General features: G+C 47.5%; 1 protein-coding gene across 10 annotated transcripts in view; it reads right to left on the reverse strand.

Annotated features, from left to right (window-relative positions):
* TTLL5 (tubulin tyrosine ligase like 5) overlaps positions 1-17,700 on the reverse strand; it is a 276,403-nt gene that overhangs the window by 149,397 nt on the left and 109,306 nt on the right. For 7 of the 10 annotated variants that reach the window (XM_055131147.1, XM_055131139.1, XM_055131138.1 and 4 more), the window contains 7 exons: positions 16,967-17,273; positions 12,771-12,891; positions 9,068-9,214; positions 7,673-7,776; positions 4,210-4,337; positions 1,061-1,144; positions 109-507 (listed from right to left, as the gene is read on the reverse strand). In XM_055131147.1, the coding sequence (XP_054987122.1) occupies positions 109-507; positions 1,061-1,144; positions 4,210-4,337; positions 7,673-7,776; positions 9,068-9,214; positions 12,771-12,891; positions 16,967-17,273 (1,290 nt within the window). The remainder of the gene's footprint in view (positions 1-108; positions 508-1,060; positions 1,145-4,209; positions 4,338-7,672; positions 7,777-9,067; positions 9,215-12,770; positions 12,892-16,966; positions 17,274-17,700) is intronic. The other 3 variants (XM_055131146.1, XM_055131145.1, XM_055131141.1) reach the window with 2 other exon arrangements.

Consider the following 17,700-nt stretch of genomic DNA (forward strand, 5'->3'; position numbering starts at 1 on the left):
GAACAATGCTGTGTCTGCCTCTTTGCTTTTAGGACAGAGATGGCATTCCTGTGTGTGACGGGGTGGGAGGAGCTGGCATTGCAGGCTGCCTTTCATTTTCTCACTCACCTGCCTTTGCTGAAGAGGGACGAGACAGTTTCTGGCTATAGATGTGTGCAGCACTTTGGAAAGAGGAAAAGGGGCCAATTGTGTAACTGCCTGATCGACAACGTGGCAGGCCACCAGGGCTTGGTACAGTCTGTATTCCGGGGTGTACGGAGGGAGGTTCACGGTCAGGGACTGTGCTCAGTAAGACCGTCGACTTGTGATGCATGCTGGGGATAGATGGAGGGATCTGAGTAAAAGGATGGTGGCCAAGCCCTGCGGAGAGGTCAGAGGTGGTGACAACAGATGAGAAATGGGTGCTGGGAATTTTCTGCAGAAGGGCAGCAGCCGGGACAGAGAAAGAAGCAGAGGAAGAATGGGTATAGACTAATTTATTCTCTTTTTCTGTTGAAGTGGTAAATCCTATTAAAACAAAAACAAACACACAAAAAAACAAAAAACATCATTTTAGGAAAAACTGACAATTGCTATAAAACACAAGGTAAACATTTTTTAAACATAGTCATAATCTTAGCATGAGACACAACTCATGACAAATATAGACTTTAATGAGCATTCATTGTGACCTTAACAAATTTTACCATTCAAGACAACCTGGCCACACAGTTTGTTTTCAGTTCTTTTTAAGAGCTAGAATTAGGATGACCCTCATCAACCAGAGCAGGTATTTTACAAACATGAGGTGGTCAGGGCAGTTTCCGATAGTAACACCTCTCCCTCTGCCTTTCACCCGTCTAGGAAAAAACAAAGTGCTCAGATTTCCTTGACATTAAAGAAGTCAAAAATTCCTTGAAAGGAATATGTTACCAGCAGTAGAAAAGAAGAAATTCTAAGGGACAGGAAGAAACGAGAAGGAATTTCTTCGGGTTAATGTCTTATGCTTTGTAACCACTATCTGAGAGCTTTCAGGGTTTAGCAGAGAGCAGCAGACCTGAATAGACTTGAAGTCACTCACGAGATAATTTGTCCGAGTGAATTTCTGTTGCCTGCTGTTGTTTGGGCTGCTTTGTTTTCACTTCTTCCATCGTCTCAGGGTGATCTGAAAAAATAATAAAGACTGTGCTTAGGCTCTCCTGCTAGTCCAAAGCGAGGACTCGACCCTACACATACTTTTGTTTCCAAAACAGAGCAGCCCTCGTCATCAAAACTAGGAGCCAGGGCAAGTTTCACCTCGGCTGTCTTTCCCAGGAAGGACCGGCCAACAGCCACACTGAGTGGGCGAGCAACCAAATGATGGCCAACCATTCTGAGTCCCAGCACCAGCTCAGTGGATCCAGGAAAGAGACTGAGCCCCAGAGCAGGCACCTGTGGAAGGCCGCCCGGCTAGGGCATGCCTGGAAAAGGAAGACAGTGAAGACTATCCGATGCCTCTGGCAGGAATACAAGGAGAAACCATGCGTGGATTTGGGGGCCTTCTCGAGCACTGCTTCCCAAAGCAGGCACCGCCACCCCTTGAGGGGCACGGCCTGACCAAGGGTGGGGCGCAGTAGTGAGGAGCAGCCGAGGGGATCACATAAAGAACTTCAGGGGATACTGCGATCCTTCTCCTCCCTGAAACGGAGGTAGAAGGTCGAGCAAGCCTGGGAACCTCTGCAGTAGAGCAAAGAAGCCATGATATCTGTGGGGCAGGGCAACCAGCAAGAGTCTAAAAGGGAAGCCCCGTTGTCTGCTGTCAAGAAAAACTAGATAACTACAATAGTTCTGCATCTTAACCTCCTTGGTTTTACTTGAGCAGGTTGAGTTTACCTGAGAGATTGATCAGTCTATTAAAAAATCAAAATCAACTCCGGTAGAATAAATTTCTACTCGAATAAATTATTTTTTCCCTACCACAGAATTTTGAAATAGGACAGTTAGAGTTTATTATATATTTAGGGATATATCCCTAAAGCTCAAGGGCTAGGTTCTAGAATATTTACAAAAGTCATATAATCTTTCAGAATGAAGGAAAGACAAGAATTCTCTTCTCTCCAGCACCTTCCCGCGCTGTCACTGGCATGCGTTTCTTTGCTCAGGGCTGAAATGAGCCGAGACTCAAATGCTGAAACGTCTCCTTGGTGGAGGTGTTCCTACTGCTCCTCAGATTAGTCTTCACAGGCGCTGGCCTTATAGAGAGAGTCTTGAGGGCCAGAGAGATAGTTACGGCGCTGCACCAGGGTTAAGGTGCGTGCATAGCATGTGGCCAACCCCTGCCCAAATCCCCGGCCTCATATATGGTCCCTTAAGAACTCTCAGGGGTCACTCCTGAGCACTAAGTCTGCAACAGCCCCTGAACACCCCCTAGTGGACCCCCTCCAAATAAAATGCAGTCTTTAAGCCCCCACAGTTTCTAAGGATCCACCTGTGCCAACAGGTGTGGCTATGAATGTGGTGGCAGCTTCCCATTGCTGTCGGGTGGGGGAGGGAACGCTAAGAGGCCTCACTTCCCTCGGCTCATACCCCCGATTTCTACCAGTTCCTCTGTTGCACTCAGCCAGCCTCTCCCAGTGGAGGGACTACGAGAGCCCTGTCGCTGACCATACCAGTGACCACAATGTCCAACTATCACAGGCACTCCGTAAGACTGGAGAGGGGGTGAGGACAGATGAATCAACTAGCTGCAGCGCTCACAGGTCAGCGAGGGATCTCGGAGACGAGGGTGGGGCTCAGAAGGACGTCTCAGAGCACAGCGACTCAATCAGACAGTGAGCCGCAGGCTCCAGGGGATGAGTCTCTGAACCCAGTCACAGCTGGCAAAACCTTAGCACTGGGAGAAGTCACCACGGTGTGAAATGACCCATTTTCCTGGTTAAGGGCTCTAGCAGCCTAAAGAACAGGGAAGAAGTCTTCATCTTCCAATCTAGGGCCATTATGCTGACAGAAGTAGCGCACTAATTATCAGGGTCTTGCGCTGAACCTCTGACCTGGCTCCCTAAGCACTGCCTGGGAGACTAGAAAATTTGGAAAAACAAAGAGCAGGGCTTTGTTTATAATAAAACATCACTGCTATTTAGGGGGTCAAACGACCTGAACCAGACCTTGATCCACACCAATACCAAAGTTCCGAATCACTAACTTACAGAAACACAAAGGAACATTCTGGCTATCACAATGGACAAAAAAAGAGGTTTCCAGGGCCAGAGAAACAACACTGCAGGTAGGGTGCTAGTCTTGCACATGGCCAACCTGGGTTTGATCCTCAGAATTCCATATAGTCCCCTGGTGGTTGAGTGCAAAGCCAGGAGTAACCCCTAAACATCACTGGGTGTGGCCCTAAAACAAAAACAAACACACACAGAAAGAGTTTTCCAAACTTGTTTGACCTACTACCTGCTTCCAGGGAAAAAAAGATAAAATAAAATCAGTCATCCTGCCCTGGACATCTACCTTTTTAGGCTAACTGACTGTGCTCGAGTCCCTCCCAACTATACCCAAGGCTACTCTGCACCCTTCCTCTCAACACGACTGGTTGATGGGGGCAGCATCATCCACTTTGTAAACACTGGGCTGAAGGAAGCCAAAGGCATGAAGAGGTTGGTGGTAATAAGGTTCATACCCACTCAGGTATGAACAGTTTTACACATCCAACAGCTCATCCTGTCTCAAATGAAAATGATGTCTCTCCAGAGCAGGGAAAATATGCACCCAAGGTGAGTGATAATGACTGGCAGAGGCTGAAGAACAGAGGGGAAGGGAAGGGCGCACAGGCTCCAGTGAGGCCAGCCCAGGTTCTAGCTCCTCTCCCCCTGCAGGGGTGGCCTTCTGGCTTCGGTTCTCCTCTCTGTAGCGGTGGCTTCCTATTCTGCATGTTTGTAAGAAAAATACAAGAGTGTGCACAGCAGAGAGCAGGATGCTCAATAAGTGCTAGGTTTCCTCAAAAAGTTCTCTGCTGTTAAATATGAAAGACCGATAATGCCCCGTCTTCTATAGTTAGGACTAAAACACAAAGACCTCCCCCCTCCCCACTGCAGAAGCCCACCCCCTGCGGCCCACTCAACCCCCACCCCCACCCGTCAGGTTCCCCCCTTGGGCGCCAAGTGCTCTGCAGCACATCATCCTCTGCTCCAGCTGCTCATCTCCCCGGTCACTTGCTCTTATTTTTCATTGGTTCACCAAGACACTCACCCCCTTTGGCACCGCTGTCTGAGCAGCTGCTACTGTTCTTAGAGCTCCTGGTGTGTGTCCCCAGGAAAACACTTGCAGACTTGTTTTTCTGGGTGTAGAAAGTCAGCACCTCCTCCAGCTCACCCTCACTGCAGCGAGGAGGGAAAGTATCGTCAGGAATGGGAAACTGCCCTGAACACCTCCCTCCCCCCCTCCCGCCCCCGCCCCCCCCCGTTTGATCATGGACATGAAGAGAGTCAGAAGGGCAAACACCCTTCCCGCCAGAGCAATAGCACAGCGATAGCACATTTGCCTTGCACATGGCCGACCCGGGTTCGAATCCCAGCATCCCATATGGTTCCCTGAGCACTGTCAGGAGTAATTCCTGAGTGCAGAGTCAGGACTAACACCTGAGCATTGCCGGGTATGACCCAAAAAGCAAAAAAAAAAGAAAAGAAAAGAAAAAAAAGGAAGGAAGGAAGGAAGGAAGGAAGGAAGGAAGGAAGGAAGGAAGGAAGGAAGGAAGGAAGGAAGGGAGGGAAGGAAGAAAGGAAGGAAGGAAGGGGGAGGGAGGGAGAGAGGGAGGAAGGAAGGGACAATAAAAAGCACCAGTCCAAAACTCCCAATTCATAGATGGTGAGACAGGCATATGAACAAAGCAATGCAAAATACTAAAGTACAATACTTTACTCATTCCACAGTGAATTTTCTAGATCTGTGCTACCAATATGGTAAATTTAAAGAACTTAAAATATAGAAACTCTAAGTAGAATTAAATAAACCAAAAGATTCCTGCCCCCCATTACCTCAGCCACATCTCAGTGCAAAATAGTGTACATGCGTTCAGTTGGACAGCCACGTTCTAGATCAGGGGGCAACAAACTTGGTTGTGGGGCCGTCCTGAGCAGCAATGTGCTTAGAGCTGGCAACGTGCTAAAAACAGATCTACGTGCTTTGGTTCTGGTGTGTGGGGGCAGTAGAGAGTTGGGAAGTGAACCCAGCTGTGCCCAGGGTTTACTTCCTGCTCTGTGCTCAAGGGTCACTCCTGGTACTGCTCAGGAGATCATATGCAACGCCAGAGACAGAACTGGCAAGGCAAGTGCCCGGACCCCTGCACTATCTCCGCCCCTAAAGAAGAACATGCTTCAAAGACCACATGGAGTCTGCAGAATCGGAAGTGCGGTATTATCTGCCACGCTGCCATTTGCCCCGCCCCCTTTTAAATTCCCCAAGAACAGTCAGCCAAGAAGCCTCCTATTCCCCAAGTGAAATAAGGAAACCCACAGCGTCAAGCTCAATTGGCCTGGAAAGACCAGGAGGCCCCTGGAAATCTATCTCCCCGCACCAAGCAAGTAGTGTGCCCAAACGCACTGGAGGCAGCGAGGACCCTTGGATGGGCCGCTGGGCCGGTGACCCCTTTGGGGGACATGGCCCTGCATCACCAGGAACACATTCCCCAGCCATCTGCATGGCGGGCACTGAGGCACTTCAAATCACTGGCGCTGTCTGCTGCTCCCTGCGTGGGCTTATAGCACCACCAGCAGCTTCTCAATGGCCCTTGTCTGCCCTGGAGTGACCCCGAGGAGTGGCCCCGCAGTAAGCACAGTGCTGCTATGCTGTCGCCAGGAGCCCAGAGCCCGTCTTCGGAAGACCCCAATGAGCACTCGGGATGCCACTCCTAGGGATCTCCGTGTGAGCTCTGAGCTCCCCAAGCACCCCCACATGGAGACACGCCACAGCCCCGGTGCTCGGGAAACTGCCAGCACCCTGCAGTGGAGGCCGGCAGAGACCCCCATTCCACCCCCCCCACCCCCCCCCCCCCACACACACCACCCTCACTGTGCTTTCCCTGGCCTCACAGAACTGGGAACGGTTCAAACAAAACCACCTGTCGTTCTGGAGAGCAGGGCTCCGTCTGTGGCCACTGCCTGGTGGTGCTGGCATCTGCTCCCCACTCTGTGCTCAGAAGGTCACGCCTGGAGGTGCTGAGGATGCAATCAAGCACCTCCCGCCCCGCACAATCTCTCCGCCCCAAGCGCCCATCTTCTTGGCTCGCTGCCTCCCTTATGACAGGTGCTGCCCTGCCTGGCTGAAGTTACCAAATTCAAAGCATTCTCACAGAGGTTGCTGCATGCCACCCAGACTGACGCAAAGAAAACCTGATGTGATCACATGCTTCCAACTGTCAATTTCAGACAACAAGCCACAAACAGGGTCAAACGCCGTACAATGTATTTCGCCTCCGTGTCGGTTCCAACAGTTAACAGTACAAAGGACTCATTTTCAGTACCCAGTTAGACCTTATAAAGAAACCGACACCACTTTTAAGAATGCTCTCTTCGCTCTTCCTTTCAGATTACAGGAAACCTGAAGATCCCTGGAAGGAACTCAGATCCTTTAACTTTCAAAAGCAGAGCTATTTTCTGAATATACTCTAATTTTTGCCACTTTTTTCTATCTGAATAATGAGGAGGTGAGAAAGTGTTTCCTTGGTGGTGTTTTTGTTTTGTTTTGTGATGCTAGGAATCGAACCCCGGGCCTCATTCCTGCAAGGCAAGGGCCTTACTGCTGCACTCAAGCCTTTGCCCAGAAAGTGTTTCTTGCTTTGCTTCTGGACCCGCTTTCATCAATCACAGTGCTCAGGATCCAGTGTCAACAAAGCAATTACAGGATTACATCTCTGTCTGTTATGTGTTTAAACTCGGGATCCAGAGGCCCTGGTGGTGTTTAACACTGAGAAACACCAGCCGATTCAACCTTACAGCGCAACTGAGCTGATTCTCTGGTACTGCTTATCTTTACACTGGGACCTCGCTGAAGTCTAGAAATGGTGTTAGACAAATGCTTAAGCCTTCACTCAGTGGTTTTGTGCACCTGGAGTTAGAAAACGACCCTCTAGTGTGACTCTTAAAAAAGGACAAATTAAACGCCTTTGCTCCCGCTTCCTTCAAAAACACATCGTAAATAGGGGAAAATGGTCAGGCTGCTTTGTATCAACAGAGAGAGCTCAGTGCTAAGATTTCCCACCCCTGAAAGCTAGGCCTAAGCATGAAGGACCTGCTCTATTTTCTATAAATTAGGCGTAACCCCCCAAGTGCTGAGAAACTGCCAATTCCTCAACCCCCTTAACTGAGGCAAGACTTGGTCATCACTGCATGATCAGGGACAGATCCCCATCCCAGTAAACACTCGAAACCCAACTTTCCAGAGGGCTCTCTCGGCACTCTGAGTGGGATGAACTCTGCAGCTGCCTAGAAATCCAGCACCGATATCCAGCAGCAGTGTTCTGATAACCGAAACCATGGAAACAGAAAAATAATTCGCCGAGATAGGGAGAGGCCCATCCTATGAAACTCGTTTTTCTCTTCCAAAGCATAATTTCACCCACACTCTCCCTTCTTACAAACAAAAGGAATACTGGGCATTCAGTGGAGAATATTACAGAAAATGAAGAGAGTTCTTATTAATGGAGAACATTTCATACCTTGCTTGTTTGATGAACTCCTGAAAGCTTTCTGCATTCACCCCATCTTCCTCCTCTTCCTCCAGTTTCCGCTTTGATTTCTTCTCAGCCATTTGTTCTGTTTCCTGCCCAAGTTCCCAATCCCCACAGAAAAGCAGTAAGATAAAACAGATTCCCGAGGAAGGTACATTTCATCATCTGGTTTCATTACTTTTGGTTAATTTGCTTTAATAGTAAAGACATTTAAATCTTCCATATACCTCTGTGACTAGAAATTTGGTATATTACTTTCTACCATTATTTCATGAATTATCTTAGAACATGCCAGTAAAACCTGAAGGACAAATGTAAATTTTCATTATATTCTTATTTTTTTTTTGAAAGCATTTTTTACAGCAGATGAGCAATGTCAGTGAATGTGCTTGCAGTTAGCTTATTTTTGTTGTTGCTGTTAGTTCCTTTATTGCAGCTTTAACAGTTATGAGAACAGAGACTTTATAAGTGGGGAAAAGAGGACCTGAGAAGAGACCTCAGGGGCTGAAGCACATCCCCAGCCCCGGGGTCCCACAGCAGAGCGCTGGAGTCGCCCCTGAGCACTGCCAGGAGTGGTCAAAACACAAAACAAGGAAGCAACCAGTTAGAAAAAGGAAAGCTAGAACCTGCAAGAAACTCTTACAATAGCATTCAAATGAGATAAATAAACCCTACACTTAAGACATAGTAAAATTCTCAACAAATCTAAAATAGATTCTGGATACAGCTTAGGTGTGTTGGTACTATATTAACAATTGCACCATCACCCTCTTTTTTTAGTTACTTAAATTTCCAGGTCTCACTTTCCTTTCTATGAGATGACCTTACTTACACAAAACATGATGTTAAAGTACTGAGACCCACATGTGTAAGATACCATACAAAACACTCTAATTAGTATAATTCCTGAGCCTGGTTGAAAAAACTAAGTCAAAGCATTAAAATGTTTCACAAAATAAATCATAACTTTCTTAAGAAAACATTCACCTCCCCCCACCAAAGAAAACAAAACAAAACTCACTTTTTTCCCCCAAAAGAAATGTCTTAATATAAACCAAGTCATAGTTTTCTCATGATCATGGTCATGATATTAACCCCACAGTTTACATCTGCTCGCAAAGAGCCGAGTCACACTGCTGACAAACATAACAACAATGCAGGTCCACCTGGCCCATGTACAACAGAGCTTGGGATGGGCTGCCACTGAGTCGGGAAGAAACGCACAGGTTTTCCACCCCACAGCCTGATGCCAGGTCCAACGTCCCCCGAAAAGAACATGCAGGTGAGGCCTGAGAAGCAGAGACGCTCGGCACGCAGCTGGAGGGAGTCTGCCCTGGCCGCTGGCACGATCTCAAGGGCACGACAAGCAGGCGCACCACCTACCTTATTGTACACGATGATGAAATCCCCCAGCTGGTGGGCCAGGATTCTTCTGCGCTCCAGCAGTGCCAGCCGCCGGCTGGGCAGGACCATTCTAAGGGAATGCTGCAGGTTCCCGGACGCTCGCTTGAGGAAACGCACCACCAGCTCCTAACGACCAACAGTCGTTGGGATAAAAACAGCAGGGTGTGTGGTGAGCAACAGGGGACAAGCTCGCAGGGGATCCCAGACAGGTGAGAAGAGGGGCGACAGTGCCAGGGACAAGGAAGGGCTGGAGAAAATGTGTGAGCGTGGAAGGAGAGAGGAGAGACAAATGAAGCTCATTCCTGTCTTCCATAAGATGGGCACTCAAAAAAATCAAACTCTAGCATGCATGGGGGAAAAAAAAGGAAACAAAGCAGTCACTACGAAGTGCCCTAAACAGAGCTGTAATAAATCCAACGTGCAGGTATCACTTCTAAATGGGGGGGGGGGGGCAGAAAAGGCCATTTAATAAGAGGAGAGGTGAAAAACACTTATACCACAGAGCAGAGAAGACACCAAAAGGAGAGAAGGAAGACAGGCAAGCTCATACACAGGGGGCCGGAGTGGTGTATAGCAGGCAGGACGCTTGCCTCACACACGCCCAACCCAGGTCTGATCCCACCCTAGCAGCCCCTATGCTCCCCTCCAGGAGTAACTGCTGAGAGCGGAGCCAGCACACACTGAGCATCATCCGGTGTGGCCCCCAAAACAAAAAGAACAAAAGAAAAATACTGGTACACAAAAGTAGGAAAGAGGAAAACCTGGAAGACAAGAACAATGACAAAAAGCATAATCCAAACATCAGCACTGCAGAAGGAAGGCCGCCCAGGAGAACAGGCGCCACGGGCGGCAAGGGAGGAGGAACAGGCCCCGGGTCAAAAGCCCCGCTGGGAGGCCCCACTGAGGAGGCAGATGCCCTCCCAGGCTCTGGCCACCAGGCAAGAATGCCAAGGGAAGGCTTGCAGTAGTACCAAGTGAACAGAAGGGCAAGGAACCATGAAATGCACAAGTAGTGATGAGTAGCAATCAAGTGTAGGTTTGTAAAAGTTCTGTGATAAAGGGAAAGAAAGAAGTGCTACTGTGTTTGGGAAATAATTCTTCTTTAGGGGAGATTTTAGCCCTGGGATGTGTCAAGAAGGACACAGTGGAAAGTCATGAAGGAAACAACAGGATACATCATGGAAAGGAGGCAAACTGATTTTGAAACCTGAACAGATTACCAGTCAGATCATTCATAATTCAAAAAAAAAATCTGCAGAGAGACTTTACAAAGCCAACAGCCTTACACAGTTATTCCCCTCTGCTCCATAAACATGATACAATCTCAAGATGACAGATTTTGGGGGCCAGAGTTATATTACGGTGGTAAGGAACTTGCTTGCACAAGAACCCAACCTGGGTTCAATCCTTAACAGCAGTAAATGATCCCCAGGGCCCCTCCAGGAGTGATCCCTGAGGACAGAGACGGGCGAAAGCTCTGAGCGCTACCAAGTGTGGACCAACAGATTTTGGATCATTCCATTGACGTGCCTATAGGGAGTTCTGAGATAATCTCTAACCCTGAGTCAGAAAAGATAATTTAACCCCCTACCTTCCTCAGAAGCAAGACGACTGCCATAATTAGCACCTAAGAAGACTAGAGTTCACTCTCTCAATATTTTCAAAAAGAAATGCATAGAGCCATTATAAAGGTTTTGATTGTTTGTTTTTAGGTCATACCTGTTGGTGCTTGGCCTTCCTTCTGGCCCTGCACTCAGGGATCACACCTGAAAAGTTTGGGGAGCATCAAGGGTGCCGAGGACCAAACATGGATTAAATGTGTGCAAAACAAACACTCCTTACTCTCCATACTGTCACTCAGCTCCCCCCCTTTTTTATTTTTTTGGTGGCGGGGGGTGGTGGTCACACCCAGAAATGTTCAGGATACTTCTTGCTCTGCACTGAGGAATTCTTCCTGGGCAGTGACTGAACCCGGGTTAGCCATGTGCAAGGCAAACACCCTAGTTTTGCAGTAATGATCCAATGATCCCACATATACTTCTAAAAAGTCCTGTAGAAATCCCTCATGGATTCCAAGCCAGCAGTCATGGACATTGTTCTTTTTAGAACAATTTTTTTCCCGTCTTGAATTTTATTTTGGTTCACTGTCTTTGGTGACAGTTTACTCCAGCATAAAGTAACCTCTTCCATACCAAAGGGTGGAACATCCCAGTTCTACTTGATCGCTACTATAGGGTAGTAGGCTAAAGCCGTTATATTAAAATATTATTTTTTTCACTATGAAGCAGACAAACTGACTCTCAAAACGACAGCTTTAATTTTCCACATGGAAAGAGAAGAGCTAACATTTTCCACTGATGGTTGAAGAATTTTTCACAACACACCAAGTTTTATCTCTGAATTAGACTGGCTGCTTTAGATTCACAAGTTTTTTCTGGGATATCCACCATGTTTTTCTAGTAATTCGGGCATATTGGCTTCCATGTGACAAACTGAAAATTAAGCAGTGACCAGTGAGCTGGACAAATGATGCAGCTTTGTCAGCCTTAAAGCTTCCTCACTTTCCCAGGACAGCCCTTTGGTTAAAAGGGCTATGACAGGCTGTCTCCACAAGCACTGACCTTACTGAAGGTCATTCTGATCCAAAAAGAAAACCTCGCTAGAGTACCACATTCTAGGCATGTGGAAATGACTGATGCACAGTAAAAATGATCACATAACTGTGTCAGCAGTAATTTAAGAATTTTACAAAATACTAATAAAGGAAAAAATGTTCAGAAGAACAGTGGTGAGCAGAGAGATAGTACAGCAGGTAGGGTGCTTGCCTTGCATTCAGCCAATCGGGTTTCATCCCCAACAATCCATCTGGTCCCCCGAGCACTGGCAGCAGTGATCCCCGAGTACAGAGCCAGGTGTAAGTCCTGAGCACTGCAGGGTGCAGCCCAATCCAATCTCCCCAAAATAAGAAAGATTTAAAAAAAAAATCAGGAAGAATGATTGGTAGCATGTCAGATGGCCTATGATAATCTGACTTGCAAAAAGTAAATTAAAGTCAAGCTCTTGGGAGAGAAAATAAATGCCCTAGACCTTCTGACTACATGCGATCCTAAGACCTGGGTTCAAGCTCCAGGCTCACCACGTATAAGCTGTGGACAGCAGGCGGGAGGCATCCCTTCCCTAAGCCTGTGCTCCCTCCACTATGAAAGTGGGAAGAAAGTGCCTACCTCAAAGAGTCAGCCAAACACAAAGGTGCTCGAGAACTCTGCAAATCGGTATTCTTTTGGATAGCTTTGTACAAGGCCCGACATCTAATAATCAACTTGCAGAAGGAAATAAATTGCACCCCTCAACACACAGTGTGAGGAGTATCGCTTCTAATCAAGAATTACTTCACATTATAGCAAGGGCAGTCTTAGAATGTACCATGAAGTTATTCTTTCAGCAGAAGAAAATATTACTCTTTATCTTAATACAGGAATGAAGGGAGGGAGGGAGGTGGAGGGAGGAAGGGAGGGAAGAAGGAAGGAAGGGAGGGAGGGAGGAAGGGAAGGAAGGAAGGAAGGAAGGAAGGAAGGAAGGAAGGAAGGAAGGAAGGAAGGAAGGAAGGAAGGAAGGAAGGAAGGAAGGAGAGACAAAGGCAAAGAGGAAAAAAGTAAAAATACTCCAATATGAAGAGCCTCACCATCTGTTCGTCCTCTTTGGCAGCCCAACTGGCACTGAACGCCTGACCTCCATTGTCTTTCATCAGGCGGATTTGCACATGCTGGAGATAGGCAGAGAATGCTATTCGGGCCTGCACTTTGCTACAGAAATCCAAAACAACACACGGTTACGAGGCAGAACAGCAGCCTACCCACCTAGCCCTTGCCTCCAAGTGGCCTCTGAGGGTCCTGCTCTGGGAGCGGGACGGTTGAGGAAAGCAAGGCTGTCCTGAGTAAAAGATCCCTTCTACACAGTACGTGAGTTTTATTTTTCTTCTTTATCATTAAAAAAAATTACGCACTGTGATTTACAAAGCTGCTGATAGCAGCTTCTGGCGGTCAATATTCCAATTCCAAACCCACCACCGGTGTCAGCGTGCCTCCCCTCCTGAACCCAACACCTTCCTCCTCCTCAGCAACCCATCGAGATCTGAATTTTCTACTGAAAGGATCAGTGATAGAAAATGGTTTATTTTCACATTATTACCATGGTGGGGTGAGAAACAATAAATAAGAATAAAACATCAGGCTCCTACTTTTATACCTTATCTCTCTGAACTTTTACACAATTTTCTGGGGGGAAACGGAAGGAAAAGGTCAGTGTCTTCCCAAGTACCTCTATGAATGAAGAAAGGGTTTTCTGCCTTGGTGGCACTCAGGAACATACTTATCAGTTGGCACAGAAGTATGGCTTTTGCTATGGCAACTAATATTTCTGTGTGCAAAAGCCTCTAATGCAGGAAATAGATAAATCCAACAAAGGAACGTTTGAGACCAAATTTTAAGGTCACGCTCTTTTCCCCCCAACTATATGACAGAAGTGGCTGGAGCCCAGAACAAATGAGTGAGGTTCAACAGAGCTTGGCGTGGATGAACTGATAGTCTAGGACAAGCCCAGATTTTTCAATGGGAAAAAAAAAAAATCGTTCCAGAGCCCCAAACGCTGAACAGCAGCCCTGCGGGAGCAGCTGGCTTGAGGGTCTGGGATGGGAACAGGCTATGTGACGGAGCGAGGGCTGGGGACAGCCATGCTGGACAGACAGACACTGCCCAATCTCACTTCGGCTGCTAATTGCAGACCTGTTTTCTTTCAGCACAGATTTTTGATTACTTCAGCCGATCGGCCTTCCGAGACTCTCGCCAAAATGACATCAGTGAAGATCGGGGCCCAACACAAACTGTGTTTACAATCCTCACACATGTGGTCACCGAGCGCTCGCTACTCGCTGCTTCCCCGAGGTCGGGGCAAAGGCGACGGCTCCAGAACCAACGGGAAGTCCTGAAAGGGGCGAGGTCTTACCTCTCCTGTATGAGCCACGGGAATCAAATTCCCGAGCAGTTTTGCTTTTGAGAGTTTAGTGAAAGATAAAGAAGGCTGCATCTGGGTTGCCGGCGAGATCGTTTATAAGAACACAGTCTGACTTCGAACAAATAAAAGGCTTTCAGTGTTTCTCAACAAGGACAATCCGATCCCTGTCACCTCCTGGAAATCCTTTCCCCCCAACCTTTCCCATAAAATTACCTCCATGACAAATTATTTCCAAAATAAATGACAGATTCTTAACTTTAACGCAAGTTTCCCTTGCTGGCCAGGACTCTCCTCAGAAGACTTCTGGACGAGGGAATTACTACTTGAAGTTGGACCATTATTTTGCTGCAAATCAAATGCCCAAGCACTGAGTTTTTCGCCTCTACAGGCCTTACTAAAGAGTGCCCTGGGATGCTGATTTGGAGCTTGTACCTAAGGTGTCCTCTGGTTAGCTGGTGAGTGGCAACCAACAACCAGACGAGCGGAGGCATGAAAAACCAAAAGGATTTACACTATTATGAAAAAATAAACAACGAAAGCTTATGTGGAGCCTCAATACACAAAATACTGAGCAGGGGACAAGGGCCACAGGTCTCGGACCCTCAAGGGGGCCCCCAACAGGTCCTTCAGTGATGCCCCGCAGGCAGCTCCAGGGACACAGCTGCCGACCGCTGCTCCCACAAACACAGCCTGCGATCAGCTTACACACTGGAAGGAACTTTTGCAACATTTTCCAAGATAGCATCTACTCCTACAATGGCTAAGTAGGATTATTGTTGGAAAGGACCTAAGAATACAATTCTGTGGCTTTGCAGTTTTATTTCACTTCAGTGGACTCCCCACTTCCCCCTGGAAAGCAGTCTGAGAAACACTTGTCAACTCACAACCTTGACTTAACAGAAAGGAAGAAGAGGTGGAGAGAAACTCCATCACCCCTCCAGTCAGACTGTAGTCACAGAACAGGCCGGCACACAGGCTGGATTCAGTGAAATGACTAATGGAACTGTGGACAGACCCTCATTCTCCACACTCCTGCCCCAAACACCAACTACGTCCCTCAGTAGCCCCAGACTTCAGTATCATCTGTCTTTAGTTTAAGAAGTGATGTTTAGAACTGTCGAGATGGTACAGGAGTTAAGGCACTTGCCTTGCACCTGGCAAACCATGGTTCGATCCCTGGCATGACAAAGGGTTCCCTGAGCACTGCCAGGAGTGAGCCCTAAGCACAGGGCCTATAGTGGCTCCTAAGCACGCCTGAAAAATCCTCCCTACTGCCCTGCAAAAAAATAACCAACCACAAAAACCTTCACAATTTTCTGGTATCTTTTATTTGGGGGGGAGGGGGCAGGGTATCACACCCAGCAACGGTCAGGGACTACTCGGCACTCAGGAATTACTCCTCCTGGTGGCGCTCAGGGGGCCATGTGGGATGTCAGGTATTAACCCAGGTCACCCACGTGCAAGGCAAACGCCCTACCCGCTGTTCTATTGCTCCAGCCCCTCTGGTATCTTAATTTAGAAATAAAATTGGCATGAATTAAGATTTAACTTTAATAACTGCATTATTCCCATGGTGCTTGTTGATTTATGCAAAGGTACTTCTCTCTACCGACCTCATTCTACCTTTCTCAAGACTGTCAATAAATAGCTTCACTACTATATGCCTCTGATCAACCCTCTGATTATCGACTCCTTCCCCTAATCTATTAATAAAAGTCCCCAGTCTTTAAAATTCCTTGGCTCCTTGCTGTGGTGCTCAGGGCACTGTGTGGTGCTGGATGTCAGAGCCTGCCTCCTGCGTGCCAAGCAGGCACTCCAACCTGTTCCGCTATCTCTCTGGTCCCCAAGCCCCTGCCTTTAAAAGTAGTAACGTTTTCCCACTTAGCTAGCTGGTTCTGTCATGCATCCTCACATTTCTTAACTGCCAACTCCTCTGCTTTCCTATTTCTCCAGCTCACACTTTCTACCCTGTGGATGCAGTCCTGCCCTGGTTCAAACTGGGGACTGTCTCCTCACTCCTCCTCCTGACTGGGGAGCCCTTCGGCAGCTCTGTGACACGCGCATCCTGGAGCTGCACTCACACTCCTCGCTCCCAGTTTGATGCCCTCCTCCAGCCATCCTTCCGTGTTTCTGCTGAAGGCCGTCCTCTTCCTGGCTCTGGACTGACAGCCCTACACTCACCTCTCCGACTTCAGTTTCTCCTCTAGCCAGCCACTACCCACAGTTCAAACAGATCTTACTTTCTAAACCAAGAGCTGCCTGACAAGGACCCATCTGGAAAACGAGTCTTGTCCCTTCGGAAAGCCTACTGTGACCAAGCAACATCCTTTTGTAAAGCCCCATTTCTTACTCTGCCCTTTTCTCCAGAAAACTCCACCAGGCTGATCTGCATTTCTCAAATGTGCCAACTTCAACCCAATTTCAAGGTCTTGTACTTGCTGTTCTGCCTAAGTTACTCTGTTTCCAGGTGTTGACGTGACTTGTTCCTGGCCTCTGGAAAGACGACTCACCCTGTCTGTTCCCCGTCATGCTCCCCCCGCTCTGCGGAGTCACAGCTCTTGGGGCGTCAGCATGCAGGACCCACAAGCGCGTTTGCTTGAGCTCCCGGTTCAGTACTCTGTGCTGGTGACGGACACTGACGCCACTGAATACCTGTGCTCTGATGAAAGCTAAGTTGCTATCAGACCCTACATCTTAGACAAGAAGCCCTCGAAGGCTCAGCTTCCTTAACGGCAGTGATACCAACTCATAGCCATTACTTCACTAATGGCCCTAAGATTAAATAGAAAAACGGCTGCAAAGCCACGAGCACAAGGTACGTGTCACTTGTTAACTGTCCTACTTGTTGAGGTAACAAAAGGCACATACCTTAGATTGCCATTTTCTTGAAGAATCTGCATCAGGTTGAATTTGGGGTCCGACTGGTGAGATTCAATTTTGTTGCAATGTTCACTTTTATTATTCCAGTCAGGAAGTTTCATGCCATTTTCTTTAGCTGAACTTTCCACTGTATTGGTCAATGCGGGTGTGTATTTGCTGTGATTTTCTCCAACGGACCCTGCAGACTCCTCCTGGGATACTTCCTGCTCTTCATCTTCATTGTCTAAGGCAACATCCTCCTCCTCTTCACTCTCTGTTTCAGTTTTATCATTCATTTCAGCTGGCTGGGTAATCACTAAATGCGAAGAATCACTAATGTTGCTGAAAAAAGGATTAAAATTTCCTCTCTCCCAATACCTTCCTTTCACCTTTTCTTCAAAGCCCATTCCTAAGCCAAACTATGAATAAGACAAAATGAATGGCAAGCAAATGTCACCCTCCAATCTTCTACACTGTAGAGCCCTATGAATGATCTTCATTAGAGCTGGTGTTTCTCATCATAATCCCAAAGGCTCTCTCACCACTTAAGGCAAAGAGTTTCTTAGCAAACTGTACAATTATTAGTGACCATCAGGAGGTATCTTTCAAGGAAGCACAAAGAGTTGAGGAAAGCCTTTCTATTCTGTTGATCCTTCTCCTCCTTCACTGTCTTGGAAATGAATAGGAGGACAAGAACCAATCTTTTAAATTCATCAGTGAAACCCCAGTGTCTGAAGTGCCTG

The sequence above is a fragment of the Sorex araneus genome, chromosome 3 (genome assembly GCF_027595985.1).
Source record: "Sorex araneus isolate mSorAra2 chromosome 3, mSorAra2.pri, whole genome shotgun sequence".
NCBI classification, from domain to species: Eukaryota; Metazoa; Chordata; class Mammalia; order Eulipotyphla; family Soricidae; genus Sorex; species Sorex araneus.